At 36.7% G+C, this 19217-nt stretch overlaps 1 protein-coding gene across 2 annotated transcripts in view; it reads right to left on the minus strand.

Moving 5' to 3' along the window:
• The window catches only part of ZCWPW2 (zinc finger CW-type and PWWP domain containing 2), a 150290-nt gene that overhangs the window by 68739 nt on the left and 62334 nt on the right, over nt 1–19217 (minus strand). For both annotated transcript variants that reach the window (XM_078151292.1, XM_078151294.1), the window contains exon 3: nt 18584–18743. In XM_078151292.1, coding sequence (XP_078007418.1) covers nt 18584–18743 — 160 coding nt within the window. The remainder of the gene's footprint in view (nt 1–18583; nt 18744–19217) is intronic.

Genomic DNA, 19217 nt, shown 5'->3' on the forward strand with positions numbered 1-19217 from the left:
TAGACGTGTGAAGTTGAAACCTTAAAGACACTATTTCTCCTTTCTTTTCTTTTTCTAAAGTTGTATCGATGCCTTTTGTTTTTATCATCATCCTTCAGATATACCTCTCCTCACTCCCTGAAACTCAGTGAGTCTTCCCTTTTCATAAAGAAAACGACAGTAAAATAAGACTAGCTGACATATTGGCCACATCTGACAGTGTACACAACATGCTATATCCAGAATTTCCCCCATGTCCAACAAAAGGAAATAGTGCAAAACTATTCCTTCCATATTGCAACTTTCCCCATCACTGTTTCAATATATCATGGATTAGCATATGAAATTAAATGGGAATTTTTGGAGAGTTTTGCAGAAGCCACAAAACACACATGAAGGCCAGCAGATGACACAGAAAAACTTTAGAAACTCAGAAGTACATAAAATATATGTATAGTATTGTATGATATCAACCCAAATTTTACAATAAGGTACTGTAAACACCCCCTAAAAGTAAAAGAAAAAAATTCAGACTTCTTCCCTGGCACAAAGGGAGAGCCAAAAAATTTTAGGCAGATTTTCCAGGTCACAGAGCACCTTGACCCTAACCTCTGTGATATGGAAGAGATAACTATATTTTGGCACCATATTTCTTCAGCTTCACTCTAAGGGCCATGACAAGTCATTATAATTATTACCCAGAATTCAGTTGGGTAATATTTTTATTTGCATTGTTGTAATATTTTTGTTTGTTGCTTTCCTAGTTCTACTCCCTCCACTTTTTATCAGTTTATATAAACAAGTCTCCCCATGTTGCTCTGAATTCCTCAGATTCTTTTTCTCATGGGATAACTATATCCAATTACATTCAAATTGCCAGTAAATGGGCACCCACATTGTTTTCATTTCTTTACTACCTGCCCCACCAAAATGCTGCTATGAATATTTGATATGATATGATATGGTTATCTCTCTTTCTATCTTTGACTCCTAGGGTCTTCAAGTCAAAAAATATGAACAGTTTATTGACTTTTCTCATATAACAAAATCTTTTAAAAAATAGTTGAACTACTTCAGTTTTAGCAACAATGTAGTAGCAGCATTAATATCTTCCTTCAATCCCTACAAGCTTGACTTGCTATCTTATATCATATTTGCCAATTTGCTAAGTATGAGGTAAAGGCTCAGATGTGCTCTATTTGCACTCCCCATTCTCTTCTTATCCCCAACAACTTTTAAGTTTCCCCAGGTAGTTCTTGTCAAAGTTCTTCCCCAAATAGCTTATGATCTTAAATTTATCCAACTCTGGGTTCCTGAGTTCAATTGTTTGTAATTCTAACTTATGTAGTCTGTGCCACTGATCTACTTACCTGTTATTTTACTAGTACCAAGTAATTGGCATGATTACAGCTTTACAGGTTTGAGGTCTGGAACTGCTACTCTCCCTTCATTCCTGTTTGTTTGTTTTTTTTCTCATTTGTGGGGCAGCATTTCTAAAGACTGCACTACTACAACAGGATCAAAGAAGAAATACTTTAAATAGTAGCAGAGGAAGAATTCCCTAATCATGAGTTTTATAAGATTTTAAAATAAAAATGGTAGTGAATGAGCATATTTCCCTGGTATATTTTAAAGAATCAAATAGATGTTCTACTGCCCTGAAAGGTTTGGGATAGTCTAAAAGTCAAGGGCTAGAACCCTTACATGGTTATTGTGAGGATCAAATAAGACAAAGTACTTTGCAAATCTTAAAATAACTATACAGATTTTAGCTATTATTACTAGTTAAAATAATTAGATGTTAAATGGTCTCTACAGAAGCATTTTTAACCTATAAATTCTGTAATTACCAGCACTCTGTATCAGCAAATATAATAATATTGCTTCTTGGACAATGATAAAGTTAATTTTTAAACACCTTGAAGAATTATAATATGTGAGGATTGTTTGTACATTACTGATTCATAGGGCAATTTTTGCCCTTGGAAAAAGACTTTCTAGTTTAGGCAACTTAAATTTTATGTAATTTACAAAACTAGGAATCCTGTGAACAGCATACTATTTCAATAAAATCACATGTGCTTATGTAAACTCAATAATAAAAGAAGTCAAGCCAATATCCCCTAAAATGACCCCTTTGGAGACAATAGATTATTATAACTACCTAGTAGCTTCACTAAAGGTAACTGGCTGGTAACTCAAGTGTTAACAGGAAGAAATTATAATTAATGCTACGTTAAGTGCAATTGAAATTTAGAAATCTTAGTTTCAAAATAAAAAACAAGTCTATTAGAAATCTGGAAAACTAGAACCAAGAAATACTAAAAATTTAAAGAACTATATAACTATGTAAAGGGCTTTGACAACTAGCTAGCTATTTGTTTTAAGTGCATTTGGCATAATTTCTTAAATGTTTGTCTCTGGAAAATATGGGAACTAATGCTTAGCTATGAGTACCCTAAAGAAATAAATAATGATTTTTCCTTTGGAATGAATCTTCACTAAGGAAAAGGGTTTTTTTTAAATTTTATTTCACCAAGTACATGTAACAACAATTTTTAACATTCTTTTTTTTTTAATGTTGAGTTCCACATTTTTTCCTTCTCACCCTTCTTTCCTCCTCTACTCCTTCTTGAGAAGGCAAGCAATTTGATATAGGTTATATATGTGCAATCATGCAAAACATGATTTCCATATTAGTTATGTTGTGAAAGACAACAGAGATGAGATGAAGAAGAAGAAGAAGAAGAAGAAGAACAACAACAACAACAACAAAAGGAGGAGGAAGAAGAGGAAGAAGAGGAAGAGGAGGAACAGAAGGAAGAACAGGAAGAGGAAGGGGAAGGGGAAGGAGAAGAGGGAAGGGGAAGGAGAAGGGGGAGGGGAGGAGGAGGAGGAGGAGAGAGAAGAAGAGGAGTTTTTAAAAGTAAGCTTTGATCTGTATTCAAACTTCATCAGTTCTTCTTCTGGGGGTGGATAACATTTTTCATCATAAGTCCTTTGGAATTGTTTTAGATCATTGTATTGCTGAGAATAGCTAAGCCATTCACAGTTGTTCATCATACAATATTGCTGTTGTTGTGTACAATGTTCTGGTTCTGCTTCACTTTGCATCAAGTTGTGGAAGCCTTTCCAGGTTTTTCTGAAAGCATCCTGCTTGTCATTTCTTATAGCACAATAATATTCCATTACAATCATATGCCACAACTTGTTCAGCCATTCCCCAATTGAAGGGTATCCCCTCCATTTCCAATTCTTTGCCATCACAAAAAGGCTGCTATAAATATTTTTGTACATATAGGTCCTTTTCCTTTTTTTAACATCTCTTTGGGATACAGACCTAGTAGTAGAATTGCTGGGTCAAAGGATATGTGTAATTTTATAACCCTTTGGGTATAATTCCAAATTGTTCTCCAGAATAGTTGGACTGGTTCACAATTCTATCAGCAATGCATTAGTGTCTCAATTTTCCCACATCCCCCCCAACATTTGTCATTTGCTTTTTCTGTCATATTAGCCAATCTGATAGGTATGAGGTGGTACCTCAGAGTTGTTTTAATTTGCATTTTTCTAATCAGTAGTTTTTTTGAGCATTTTTTTTATATGACTATAGATAGCTTTGATTATTGCATCTGAAAACTGTCTTCATATCCCTTGACCATTTATCAATACGGGAATGACTTGTATTCTTATCAGTTTTCTATTTTAGCAGAGAAACTTGCTATAAAAGAAAATTCAGAGTTATAACTGTCAGTCATTTTTAGTTATATGTGACTCTTTGTGACCCCATTTGGAGCTTTTTTGGAAAAAAATGCTGGAGTGGTCTGCCATTTCCTTCTCCAGCTCATTTTACAGAAGAGGAACTGAGAAAAACAGGGTTAAGTGACTTGCCTAGGGTCACACAACTAGTAAATGTCTGAAGGCAGTTTTGAGCTAAAGAAGAGCATCTACCCAACTCCAGGCCTAACTCTCTATCCACTGTGCCACCTAGCTACCATTACTGTGTATTTCCCTCCATCCTATTTCTTTCCCTGCCCCATTTATTCTTCCCTCTCTCCTTCCATTCTGTCCATCCTCAAACGTGTTCTGCTTCTGACTACCACTTCCCCTAATCTGCCCTCCCTTCTATCAGTCCTTCTCCCTTTTCTTCCTACATTCTTTTCCCTCCAACTTTCCTGTAGGGTAAGATAGAGTTCTATGTCCAACTTAGTGTGTATGTTATTCCCTGTTTGAGCCAATTCCAATGAGAGTAAGGTTCAAGTATTGCCCACCCCATCTTCCCCATCTTCTCTACTGTAAAAGCTCTTTCACACCTTTTTTTATATGAGATAATTTACCCCATTCTACCTCTCCCTTCCCCCCATCATATTAAACTTACACCCAGGTACTCTATGTATACTCTTTCTAACTGTCCTAACAATGAGAAAGTTCTTAGGAGTTACAAGTATCATCTTCCTATGTAGAAATATAAACAGTTTAACTTTACTGAATCCCTATTTCCTGTTTACTTTTTCATGCTTCTTTTGAGTCTTGTATTTGAAAGATGATTTTCCAGCTCATCTGGGTTTTTTTATGAAATATTTCACATTTTCTTCTATTTTTTTCATCCTTTTGATTTTGTTTTTTTGTTTCTTGATGTGTCATAGAGTTGTTAGCTTCCACTTCCTCAATTCTACTTTTTAAGGAATTTTTATTCAATGAGCTTTTTGCACCTTTTTTTTTTCCATTTGGCCAATTCTACTTTTTAATGAGTTCTTTTCTTCAGTGGATTTTTGTGCCTCTTTTACCATTTGGCCTATTCTGTTTTTTAAGGTGTTGTCTTCCTCAGTATTTTTGTGCCTCCTTTCCTAAGCTATTGACTCTTTTTTTTCATGATTTTCTTGTATCACTTGTATCACATTTCTTTTCCCAATTTCTCCTCTGCCTCTCTCATTTGATTTTTAAAATCCTTTTTGAGATCTTTCAGGATCACATTTTTCTTTGATGCTCTGAATATAGCCGTTTTGAGTTTGTTGCCTTCTGAGATTGTTTTTTAATCTCCCTTCTATGATCAGGTTCTTTTTTTGTTGTTTGCTCATTTTCCCAGCCTATTTCTTGACTTTTAACTATGTTAAAAGTTGGTCTCTATTCCCAGGGTAGAGGGGGCACTGTCCCAAGCCCCAGGTTTTATGGGCAGCTATTTTCAGAATTAGTTTTGGGGGCCTGTAAGTTTTCAGTTCTTCCAAGATGGTATGATCTAAGGAGAAGTGTGTTTACTACTCTCCTGGCCTGGGCTCTATCTGAGTGACCACAAGCACTCTTTTCTGCCCTGCCCTCCCCCCCCCACCCCGCAGCAAGCTCTGGTGTGCTATTGCCCCTCCTTGTCCTGGGACTGTGACCCAGATCAGCATATGGGCAATGCAATGGAGCCCTACACCCAGTGCCAGCAAAGGGCCCCTTGTAATCTCCTCCTGACCAGTTGTCCAACTCATTTATGATCTGTGGACTGAGAGCTCTGGAAGCTGCTGCTGCCCAAGGCCTACTGCTATCTTGATGGGGCCTTACCTACATTGGATTGTACTCTACTCTCACTCTGGTGTGACAGACCTTTCTTCCCAACCTTCTAAGTTCTCTTAGATGGGAAAATTGCTTCATCCCATGCTTTTGTTGGTTCTGCCCCTCCAGGATTCCTTTTAAGGCATTATTTTAAAGTTGTTAGGAGGGGAATTTGGGAGAGCTCAGGCAGTCTCTGCCTTTTCTCCACTACCCTAACTCCACCCCTTACTAAAGAAAGTTTAAGAATCAACATTAGCTACCTCTTCAGAGCATCCATGTTTACTCTTCTGGTTAAACTCTGGTCTGCTTCCTTTCTTGTACAGATTATTTTCACTTTGGGCAATTCAGTAGAAAGTTAATTACCAGGATATCTTGTCCTTCCTTAAATTGCTGCTACCAACAATCAGAACATTTCTGTTCCTTTGATACAAGAAGATTGTACCACCACTTCTCTCTGACTACAGTTCTGGAAGGTTTGGCATTAGGTGTCTGCTTCTGAAGCTAAGTAGTTCGTAGGAATAGAACCGAAAGGAACTTTAGAGATCATCTGGTCCAACCCTTTATTTTAAGGATGAGGAAACTGTAACCAAGAACAATTATTTTTGGTGATGTCTGAGGCAAGGTCTAGGGCAGCTAGGGAGTGCTGTAGTGAATAAAGCCTCGGGCCTACAGTCAAAAAACCTTCTCTTCCCTCTTAGCAATTCCCTCTTAAAAGCTTAGCAGAAACTGCTCTCTCCTCTAAGCTGCTGAATACACAAATGCTCTGTCCCAAATTGACTTGGTATTTTATAGATGACCCACAGGGTATACTAGGGCACACATTAGCTTAATGACTTTGATTGATGGATGGATTCAATAGAAAAGCTTTTACTTGATAAAAGTATTAGGGATAAAGTATTTTATTAATTGCTTTAAATGGGATAGAGTAATTGATTAATTCAATTGATCATCACCCTTACATATAAAATAATTTAAAGGGGGAGCACTAGGAGCAGGAGAAAGCAGGAAGGTTTTCATATAGTAGATGGCTTTGGAGATGAACTTGGAAAGAAAATAGTTCTCTTAAAGTGGGGTAACGAATGGTGCACGTAGGCAGGAAGAAGAACCCGTATGAAAGCAAGGGTTCCAGAGATTCAGGGTCATGGATCCTATGTGAGGGGCTGCCAGAAGGCCCTTTTGGCTAGACCACAAAAGGGTGCAGGGGGAAGGGTGGGATCAAAGGTATGATTCTCTTTGTGGGCCACATTTAGACCCAAGGAGCCAAACCTTGGGAAGTTTCCAAACTGTAATGACAAGAAGAAGATCTGCTTCCAAATTCTTACTGATTTGTCACCTGTGCTGCTTAATCAAACATTTTGTTGACAAAAGCAAAATTTTGTTTACTCTAATATGGAGTTTTGTTTGTCAGAGAAGAATTTATATCAAGGGTTAAAAGAGAAGGCTTTTATAACCAAAACAATCAACTCTCTGCCCTAGGAAAGGTATGAATTTGGCAAACACAGCCTGGTTCTGCTTCAGTCCGGGCCTCTTACACAGCCCCCATACAGATAATGCACTACATTCCTATCAAGGAGTAAAAGAACAGAAGAATAAAATAGAAAGGGAAGAATGGGGGAATCCAGAGATTCAAGCCTTTGTATACATGGATGAGCATATATATGGATCGTCCCAATCATCCTTCAGGAGCCATAAACTGCAAAGACCCAGAGACTTCAATTCAACTAAAAAGCCATGATTCCCTGATCCAGCAGCCAGAAGTCATCTCCTCATTTTAGAACTTCTCATTGCATTTTCAAAATGTGGATCTCTCCTGTTCAATTATCAATTTTCACTATTACATTATTTTAATGTTGTATTATTTGTATAAATTACTTTATTTGTATTTTATTTTGTTTCATTACTTAGTCTTATTTGTTAGTGTTCTTCTCTCTTCCCAATAACTTAGTATTTACTTTGAATATACTTTGTGTTTACTTCTCTGTAATCATGTTATTTTCCTAGGAGAATGTAAACTCAAAGTCCAAGACTATTCCATTTTTTTTCTTTGTATCTCTAGTACCTAATACATAGTAGGTATTTAATAAATGTTTGCTGATTTTGATTAAATTATTATAGCTATGTATTGTATTATAGCTATATAATAGTTCCACTACCAGCCCATCAAATTCCCAGAGGACAGAAACTAGTCTATCTTCTCTGGATTCCCCATACCATAACACAATGTCTTAGCCACTAGAGGTGATTAATAAATGTTAGTTTAATTGGATTGAGAGAAATGCTTCTCATTTAGAATTCTGCACATATTTACAGTGTTATCTGACACAAAAGCAGGACCCAGTCAATACGAGAGTGAAGTAGGCAACTAACTAGTCATCAACATGTGCTTTCTAAGGACAGCAAACGATCCCTGGTGTTGTTCCCTTCCAAATTACCATATGTGCTTCCAGGCTGAAGAACAAGTTGGACCTTCAATTTTAGAGCTCACAGTTTTGCTAATAGTTAGTTACAATAGCAAATATTCCTTCAAAACACAATACTTTAAGCATTAATTTAGTATAAAAAAAGGATCAGAGTGGGATTTTGATTGAGAGAAAAGGAACAGCCAATATGAAAATTCCATTGTGATGAACTGTGATAGCCAAAGCACATTTTATATCTGGGCATAGTAAGGTTTATTATATTTTCATTTGGACAGATTTTTTTTAAATTAGCAGAGTTGCTGAACTAACTTTAATCAGTTACACACTGTTCTATTATGAGAATATAAAAATCTCTAGGATTTAAAAACATTATGAATAATCTTCCAAAGACATTGATAAGAATCAATGTAGCTCACTAATTGGAGGAAAGGGTCTTGCATACCCTTGTTCATCTTTGAAAACATCTGCTTGAGGGTAAGGTTAATTACTCATGTAGTTTGAAAGCAAAATTGAATTCACAACAGGAGATCAATAAGAAGGCCTTTATGATTCTCTAGGCTGTGGATGATAGCTTATTGGGAATTTGATATGATTATGAGGATTAGAAACAGATGCCCCATTTAGATTCTAAGCAGGTGACACTGATTTTTTTTTGATGTAATATAGAAGAATGGAAGTATTTGCATATAAATGATTAGACTACCAATATGGATCCATAAATGTCATCAGCCTATTAGAAATACTCTCAAAGCTACCTATAATGCCAGTCCCACAAGACAAAATTAAAGTGGGTCTATTTAGTTCCTAAGCTATATCAATGACAAAAATGCCAAAAGGAACATAATGTTGGACCATTTCATCCAAAAGCCTAGAACCGTGAGAACACATAATTAGCTTCAACATGTTATGAAAACTATGTGTTGACAATGAGGATAAAAAGGTATCATTTTTCTTAAGGCATGTCACTTTTAAATTGTTTGAGAAATATAGTCTAAGAATTATTGTTTGTAACAAATATCTGGGTTTCATTAAGATTTCAGTACAATATCCAAAAGGGATAGGAAGCTCTTAAAAATGAAATTCTGAAAGATGCTAAAAAATCATTGAAAAGGAAAAAGGGGAACTTTGCAAAGACATGGATGCGATTGCATAAGGAACTCATAGACCAATTTGTTTTTATTAAAGGTACATATGAAAGACAAAAGATAGCTAGGGGATGTAGTGGACAGAGTACTGGTCTTACAGTCAGGAAGACTCTTTTTTCTGAGTTCAAATCCAGACTCAGACATTTACTAGCTGTGTGACTCTGAGCAAGTCACTTAACCCTATTTGCCTCAGTTCCTTATCTGTAAAATGAGCTGGAGAAGGAAATGGCAAATCACTCCAGTATCTTTGCCAAGAAAACCCCAAATGGGTTCACAAAGAGTTGGACAAGACTGAAAAAAATAACTGAACAACAGAGAAGACAAAAAAAAGCAAGGGTAGATAACATTATAAATACAAAAAAAAAAGTAGCATGGTTCTTGGCAAGAACATTCAAGCTCAAAATGGGGTAAAGCTGATGATGAATGCAAAAGGTAACAACAACAACAAAAGGCATTTTATCCATAATGAAGGTGGGGAGCACAGAGGAAAAAAGAAAAGGGAGATAGGACTAGTGCTCTAAGAGGTCCAGTAATAAAGAAAAACACTAAGAAGGAGTCCTGGGTTTAAACATCTCCCCTTTACCTAGGTGGTCATAGGCAAGACATTTAACCATGGTGAGCCTCAGTTTCCTCATCTGAAAAATAGGAATATTAATACTTCTACCACTTACTTCACATGGGTTTGAGGAACATACTTTGCAAGTCAGGAGGACCTGAGTTCAAATCTGGCCCCAGACACATGACACTTACTAGCTGTGTGACTCTGGGCAAGTCCCTTAACCCCGACTGCCTCACCCAAAAAGGCAAAAAAAAAAAAATTAGAATGGAGCAAATGGAAGTTAATGACTTCATTAGAAATCAAGACATTGTAAAACAAAACCAAAAGAATGAAAAAATAGAAGTCAATGTGAAATATCTCACTGGAAAAACAACTGACCTGGAAAATAGATCCAGCAGACATAGTTTAAAAATTATTCAACTAACTACCTAAAAGCCAGGATCAAAAAAAAAGAGCCTAGACATCATCTTTCAAGAAATTATCAAGGAAAACTGCCCTGATATTCTAGAACCAGAGGGTAAAACAGAAATGGAAAGAATTCACTGATCATCTCCTGAAAGAGATCCCCAAAGGAAAACTGCTAGGAATATTGTAGCCAAATTCCAGAGTTCCCTGGTCAAGGAGAAAATATTGCAAGCAGCCAGAAACAATTCAAGTATGGTGGAAACACAATCAAGATAACACAAGATTTAGCAGCTTCTACACTAAGGAACCGCAGAGCTCAGGATATGACATTCCAGAGGGCAAAGGAGATAGGATTACAGCCAAGAATCAGCCACCCAGAAAAACTGAGTATAATCCTTCAGGGGAAAAAAATTGACATTCAGTGAAATAGAGGACTTTCAAGCATTCTTGATGAAAAGACCAGAGCTGAATAGAAAATTTGACTTTCAAATACAAGACTCAAGAGAAGCATGAAGAAGTAAAAAGGAAAGAGAAATTATAAGGGACTTATTAAAGTTGAACTGTTTACATTTCTACATGAAAAGATGATATTTGTAACTCATGAGACCTTTGTCAGTATTAGGGTAGTTGGAGGGAAAAAATATATATGTAGATAGATAGATAGATAGATAGATAGATAGATAGATAGATAGATAGATAGATAGATAGATGGCACAGGGTGAGTTGAAGATGAAGGGGTGATATCTAAAAATAAAATTAAGGGGTGAGAGAGGATTATACTGGGAGAAGGATAAAGGGATAGGTAGACTGGGGTAAATTATCTCACATAAAACAGACAAGAAAAAGTTTTTATGGTAGAGGGGAAGTGGGGGAAGGTGAGATGGAATAAGTGAATCTTATTCCCATGGGATTTGGCTTAAGGAGGGAATAACAAACACACTCAATTGGGTATAGAAAGCTATCTTACCCTACAGGAAAATATGGGGGAAGGGGATAAGAGAGCAGGGAGATGACAGAAGGGAGGACAGATTGGGGGAGGGGGTAATCAGAAGCAAACACTTCTAAGGAGGGACAGGGTCAAAAGAGAGAATACAATAAATAGGGGGTGGGATAGGATGAAGGGAAATATGGTTAGTTTTTCACAACATGACTACTATGGAAGTGTTTTGCATGACTACACATGTATAACCTGTAGTTGCTTGCCTTCTCAATGAGGGTACCTGGGGAGGGAAGAAAGGAGAGAATTTGGAACCCAAAGTTTTAAAAATAAATGTTAAAAATTGTTCTTACACGCAACTGGGAAATAAGATATACAGAATGTGGTATAGAAATCTATCCTGCACTACAGGAAAATAGAAAGGGAAGGGGACAAGAGAAAGGGGGGAAGGTGATAGAAGGGAGGACAGATTAGGGGAAGGGGTATTCAGAATGCATGCTGTCTTGGGGTGGGGGAGAGGCAAGATAGGGAGAAAATTTGGAATTCAAAATCTTGTGGAAGTAAATGTTGAAAACTAAAATAAATAATTAAGGCTTTTAAAGAAAGAAGAGTAAAGTAAGAATCCTGCTTCAGACACTTCTTAGCTGTGTGCCCCTGGGCAAGTCACTTAACTTCTCTGCCTCAGTTTCCTCATATGTAAAATAGGGATAATAATAGGACCTATCTCCTGAGGTTGCTGTATCAGATAAAATAACCTAGATGAAGCACTTTGCAAATCTTGCTATATAAATGCTAGCTAGCAACTATGTAAAAGGTCATAGAGAATGGCAAAAGTGCTATAAAACTACAGAGGGCTGTTTTCAAAAAAGATCAATGAAACAGAATAGATAAACAAAAGTCAAAAACAATCAAACTCAGAAGCCTACTACTGTTTAATAAACTCAAGAACTCAAACTTTTGGGGGCAAAATTCCCTATTTAATAAGAACTGCTGGGGAAATTAGAAAGTAGTTTTATGCCAATATTTTATACTATATACAACAATAAGGTCTACATGAATATGCCAACTAAATATAAGAGGTCCTATAATTTAAATGGTTACCTAAATCAGAGAAATACTATAAACAGAGTATATTTTTGTTATAACAAAGTATTTAACAGTCTCTAATATTCTTTTTGTAAACTAGATAAAGAGATTAGGGAGAGATAATATTTCAGCTGGATGGATTTAGAACTGATTGAATGACCAGGCCTAAAGAGCAGTCATTAAAATTTTGATGTCAGCTTAGAAGGATGTCTATAATAGAATCTCCTAGGTATGCACAGCTCCCTTCTTAGCCCTATGTTGTTCAAGATTTTTATCAATGACTTGGATTAAGGCATATATAACATACTTATCAAATGTAAAACTTATGACAAAGGTAGAAAGAATAGCTAACATGTTAGAAGGCACTCATGATCCAAAGAAAAGAATTTAATGGTTTAGAACATTGAGCCTAGTATAACAAGATAAAATTTATAGATAAATGTAAAGTCTAATAGTTGGCCTCAAAACAGCAATGTCACACGTAAAAGATAGGGTAGCCATTTCTAGATAACAATTCACCTAGAGGAAGATATGAAGGTATTAATTGCAAGTTCAAAATGAATCAACATGTGTCACATGGGAGCCAAATCTATTAATGCAAACCTAGAATAAATTGAGAGACATAATCTCTAGAACATGGAAGGTGTGACGTTTCTGCCATACTCTGCCCTAGTCAGACCATATCTGACTACTAGTGGGTAGCACATTTTAGTTCCCTAAACTAAAGGTTTGACAAGGTGAATCATGTCTACAGGAGAATAACCAGAATGATAAGGGGAAATGGAGACTACACTTTTCAAGCAGAAACTGAAGAAACTTGAGAATATTTAACCTAGAAAAGAGAAGACTTGGTAAGACATGATACCCATCTTAAGATATTTGCAGGACTATCACATGGAAGAGGGAATATTTTGCTTGGTTTGTAGATGTTGCCTAGGTTTATCTGGGCATGCCTAGTTCACTTAACATAGAGACTACCTTGAGGAGTCTTTGAGTATAGTCAGTTTGCCCCACATGGAGGCCTCTAAATCCCCTACTATGTGGCAGGGCTTGCCTCCTTTGATTAGCTTTCTGTGTCTTCAAAATTGGCAAGGCTGAACTTTTACTCTTTCTGCTGCTTTTTTCAGCCACTTTTATCATTGTGTCCAGAGGTTAAAGACCACACACAGTTCATCAATTGCATGGGCACCATGAACTGAACTGACAAGAGTGGAAGGACTTTTTCCCCTATACTCCCTCTTTATTCCAGCTCCAAGAAAGGATCTTGGAGGTGTTTGTTTCTGTTCTGTGCTGTTTGTCCTCCTCAGCTTCAGGTGCCAGAGGTGGTCCTCACGGGATCTGGGAATTCAAACCATGACAACCCTGGAGGCAGGATTACAGTGAGGATGGTGCAGCCAGCCAGCCTGGTATGGAAGCCCTGAGAAACCAGGATGCTGGTATTCAAGCCTGAGGTGGGTTTGCATTTAGAACTGAGACTATGTTATATAGGAATGGAGCTAACCCATATGCCTCTCCCTAGAGACTGAGGTGGTGCAAAGGGATGCAAATGATTATGCCTCCCCCATTGCGGGGGGGAGGGGGTAAGTTTGTATATTAAGGTATATATCTTCTGAAGTAAATATTTCTGACTGTTAGTGGCTGGTGGAACTGGCATACAGGGAACCACACCCTATACTTGGAAGAACAACATTAACGGGCTGCTGGAGCCTTTTGCAGAGAGCCTAGATCAGACATGTGGAACCTGTAGCCTTGAGACAGCACATGGTTCTATAGGTCCTTAAGTGCAGCCCTTTGACTGTGAAGTTTGGATTCAAAGGGCTGCGCTTCAGGACCTAAATACACTCCAAATCCTCTTAATGGGATTAGAAAATGCTGGGGCAAGTGTGAAATCTAACCTACCTGGTCTTCCAGGAGGTAAGGATAATGATAGACAGTGGTATATGTGGTGCCTGTCCTGAGGTAAGATTGGTCCCTTCACTTTTGCAGGAACCCCTAGAGAGATTCTCTGTCTGTGACTTTTGATTTTTGAGATATCCTTGACTCAAAGATCCTAGAAAAAAACTGGTGAATTTTCTAGACTATAAATGTACAATTGCTTTTTTTCCTGAGAGTTCCCCCTCACAAATCAGTTCCATTAATGTAATTTTGCAACCTTTTCATTTTTTAAAAAAATCTGTTAAGTACTGATACTTTTTGTTTTATTGGATTCAGAAAAGACTGGTATACTGATACCTGATACTAACATATTGATACAGTTGTGTTCTCTATCAGTACTGTATAAGTTCTAATACTAAGTTTAATGTGAGAATTCTGGAATCACAAAGGTTGCTATCTTTTAGTAAAAATGTTCATATTGTTCTTTTTGCATTTAAGCAGATCTAGACAGCTTATCTTTTATGAAATCAAAATGCTGTACAACTTCTTTAGACAAGAAATGCCCCTGCCTAAAATCCACAAGTAACTGATATCCTTTGCTAGTTCTTTAGCTGAATCTATTTGTCCTCTTGCTCTGATGGATGAGTTTGTAATTCCATTTGTTTTTCCCTAGAAAACTATGCCCTTTGGGCCTTTGGGATAAGGGACCCAGAGGAAATCAGCTGGACCTCTGTAGGGATTACCTATGCTGGAGGGACATCTAAGGAATTTTACTGTTCCCTGTGTAGAAAGAGGCACTTTTTATTTTGGTGTGTCCTGTGTAAAAAGAAACACTTTTTGTGCAGACCACAGTTGGTTGGCTTCATGCACTGAGAGAATCATTGTAAGAGTTTCCAGAAAAGACAGCTTTTTTTGCTTGAGAAAGGGACAAAGCTAAGTTGACCAGGTCCCAAATCCTGAAGGAAAAGCTTGGAAAGCTCAGTGTAAAACTTTACTCCTCAAAATAATATATGATGTTTGGATTTCCAGGTGCTTGAATTTGAGCTGAAAAGAAAATACCCTGAAACTCTGCTTTACTAGCAGCTAGATCCTATGCAATGAGGGTTAGCTGTTGAAGGGTAAGGGAAGTGTATGTGCTCTGTGTGCTCTCTAGGAACATTTTCAGGAAGCCTAGGTAGAGCTCAATAGCTTTCCAGAAACCCAGATTTAAAGGACGGGAATCTCACAACATGATGAGACAGATGTTTGATTGTTAAGAGACAGAGTCAGGGAGAGAGGAGGAAGAAGTAGAGGTTGGGACCTGGACGGGACATCCAGCTTGCTCAGCTGCTGTGTGGAAGCACAACACTCTCCACAACTTTCCCAGATCTTGCTGATGCCATCATGAATGCCCTTGGTCTGCAACACCATTGTAGGAGCAATCATGGTACAAAAAAAACCTCATTACCATATAACTGCTCCACATTGTTCAGTTTGTGCTTCTTGAAGTCTATTTTCATCCTATTTCTATTAGCTTCGCAAATTAAAAAAAAAGGCAGTCTTGTAGAAATGTTGTTTAGCCTACAAAATGTGTAGACTTGCCCCTGTCTAGCCCCTCTTCACTATCTTCCCACCTGCTTTTACTGATCTCCACCCCATTCAGCATGGGACACAATCACCTGCCTAGAGCCAATAAAACCAGTGTTTCTCCACAAATACATATTCCCATGAAACCAAACAAAAATGGCTAGCATGTAGCAGCCAAGAGTATTAACTTTCTTTTAGGTCCACAGGTTGATTTTCATTTGTGCAGTTTCTGAAATCCTTTAGGTCTATCCTGATTTCTTTCAGGCCTGGGGCAAATGAACACATACTTATTTTCATGGCTGATTTAAACCTGTGAATTTCTCCCAGTTCAATTTTCTTTCCTTGCTGAAGCAATCATCATGGCAAGAATGTTAGGAGATAACAAAATTTTCAGATAAGCATACACTTTTAAAATCATCTCTTGGTTTGGCATTTATTTGACTTCCATGTATTGCCTCATCAATAACTACAAATAGCTTACTAACCTTTTTCATAGCTGAGTTCTGCAAAGATAAAGACTCTACATCTTAAAGAATGCAAGATATATATTTAATGATATACGATAAATGGCTAACATAGTGCTCATGTATTCTAGTTATAATTATGTAAAATATGTTCTAACCCAATGGAAACATGCAGTTCAAATTTGAAGAATGTGACCACTGCCCAAGATTCATTAATAGCATTAATCAGGACCTAATCTGTACAATCTCAGAACTAGAGGGGACCTCAGTGGCCTCCAATTAAAATGATGTAGAATAAGACTCTCTTTGATAATACCCAGACTGAGTGGTCATCCACCTCACTGAAGACCTTGTAGGGTAGGATCCTTTGCCTTTTGAGGCTATCCATTCCACTTTTGGACACTCTAATTAAGGAGAAGTTTCTCTTTACATTAAACCTAAATTTGAATCCCTGCAACTTCAAGTAATTGTTCCTATGCAGCATGGGTAACACAGATGACCCTGGCCTCTACCACAGGAAGGCCAGTTGGTTACTTTTCACTCCTCCCCCAAAGTTCTTCAGTGCTTTCAGTGGGTTTGGGGAAGCATCTAGACCCATCTCCCACTGATGTTGCTCCCTTAGTTGTAGGGGGGGTCCTTTGTACCCCACCTTCATTTAGCTACTGATAGTGGCATTAGCTTTTACACAGGAATATTTATTTCAAAAGATATAATCATAAAAATACAAACTTACTCCTCCAATACATGGGACTTAATCCATCCCTACCAACCTCTAAGTCCCTTTCCCCCTCCACCTTGCACCACCTCAGTCTCTGGGTAACAGAAAGGCTGTGTGTGTGTGTGTGTGTGTGTGTGTGTGTGTGTGTGTGTGTGTCTGTGTGCCATAGAGTTGGTTGTTAAACATTTACCAGCACACTTTGAAAGGAAAAGAGAGTAGAAAAAGGGTAGAGCACAGAAGATAAGAAAACTTGTTGCTCTTCCTGAGTTAGAGTTTAAAATCATAGAATCATCACAGCCTGGCTTTATTCTTTAAAGTATGGTGAATTTTCAAAAAAAAAAATAGAAAAGTAACATCAAAATCACATACATATCAGCAATCAACAAACATTTATTAAACATTTAATATGCGTCAGGCACTGTGTAAAACTTAATCTTCACTATGATTATTTTCTCCATCACCTTCTTAAGTCTAGATAATCAACACAATAATAAATCAAGCCCTGGCTCCAGCACACACACACACACACACACACACACACACACACACGACGTTTCTGCCTGTTATTTCTTTATAAAGAAGGAAGAACACAAATTCTCAAACTACTAAAGCCATGCTATCCTATCTCAGTAAGATAACTGGTTCCTATGTTCTCTGGAGAAGAAAAGTAATTAAATAATTAAATCTCTTACATTTTAAGGCTTTCTATCCCACATACTGATTAGCTGACTAAAGTAAACAAAGGTTTTATTTATGGCAATAATAGGTTTTTAAAATAATAAATATTAAATCACTGTTCTGATTCATTTATACTAAGGGATCAATTCACAGACCTTGAATGGATCATAATATGGGGTATATATTCTTACTATAAAATGGAAAGCCTGTAGTATGGGTGTCATGCTGTTTCCTGATGTCAGCATTATTTAAGCATTCTCTGGAAGCAAGATGTGTTTGTTTGTGGTGGGAGCAATATCCTAGTCTCTTCCTCCCAGGCTAGTTTTTCCTGAAAAGACACTGGAAATGTCCTTAAGATTTGATTGGCTCAGGAGACTAAAGTTACAGACTAGTGACCACTTCCTAGTCACTTGAGCACAAAAGAGCCACTAGGTGTTCTAACTCTGAGGCACACAAGCTTCTATCAGATGAATTAACTCATGGTACCCTTAATGCATATCCTTGTGGAATATCCTTCCCCTGCCATGGCTAAGCAAATGTTCTTTTATTATGAACTTCTAAAGAACTTATGTCTTATTTCATTATAATATTAGACCTAAACTACCAGGAGATTGACTCAGGCTTAACCTAAAACACTGGGGAAAGTTTCAGTAAAAATAAAATTAATTTATATAATTGAATTGACTCTAACCCATAAACAAAAAAGCTGTATTATTTGAGAACTTAATCTATCAGCACTGGCTTAATCATAGTCTAATACAAAAGACTGTTCTCAAACCCCGTAACAGAAAGTTATTTAAAGACTTAATATAATGAAATATTCTATTCCAAATTTGAAAAAATTTGTTGGATTACATAATTAACTGCTTCATTTAACTAGTGTTACAACTTAAATTGCACTTCAGAGATTATAAAAATGTCCAAATGAAAATCCAAGAACAATTTCAACAGGTAATCATAGTCCTATGAAAAGTCTATAGTTGAATAATGCTAATAATTCTATCACTAATCAGAAAAAATAATACTCAAAGCTATTGCATCTTTATTATCTTAGAAACAAATATAACATATAATATTTTATATTTACAATTTCTAAAGTAATTCTAAAATAGTTATGCTTATGAGCCTTGGGAAAAGAGCCAATTCTTAAAAAAGGTGCAACAAAAAATACAGTAGAATCAACAACAAAAATAAATAACAATGTTATTCTACCTACCTTTAATGTGATACTATAATGACCAACACTGTTCGCTTTTATCCATTTTCTTGAATGGGGATTACCTAGGAATTCTACATGATAATGTTCAACATTTCCATCCAGATCACAGGTCACATATTTCCCGATTAAAGGATCAAGACAAAGTATGCCTGGCCAACTTTCAAGGGAAAAAGAATGTATTGTTTAGAAATCATTCTTTTTCAGAATGCAAACATTATGTTAATACATTTGACAATTATATGTGAAATTTTCTCCTTTGAGTTCTAATGATTTTTTCACAAAGTTTAAAAATACCTTTGTCAATATCTTTTAAAATAAAAATATTTACTTGGTATACTTTTTAAAAATATATGATTTTATTGATTTAGATTAAATATAGTTTTCCTAAAACTGAGAATCACCACAACACCTAGCAATAAAAGTTAAATAATTTGAAGTACAATGAAACTTTATTATGACATTATTTTAAAAGGAAATTCAATATAAGGCAACACACATATTATATTCTTCCAAGAGGTAGCACAGTGGATAGAATGTTGGACTTGGAGTCAAGAAAATCCGAGTTTCATCCTGCCTCAGATACTTCCTAGCTGTGTGACTGGGCAAGTCATCTATTTTGGCTTCTGTTTCT

Source organism: Phascolarctos cinereus, unplaced genomic scaffold (assembly GCF_003287225.1).
Source record: "Phascolarctos cinereus isolate Bilbo 61053 unplaced genomic scaffold, phaCin_HiC Scaffold_1;HRSCAF=81, whole genome shotgun sequence".
In the NCBI taxonomy this organism is placed as follows: Eukaryota; Metazoa; Chordata; class Mammalia; order Diprotodontia; family Phascolarctidae; genus Phascolarctos; species Phascolarctos cinereus.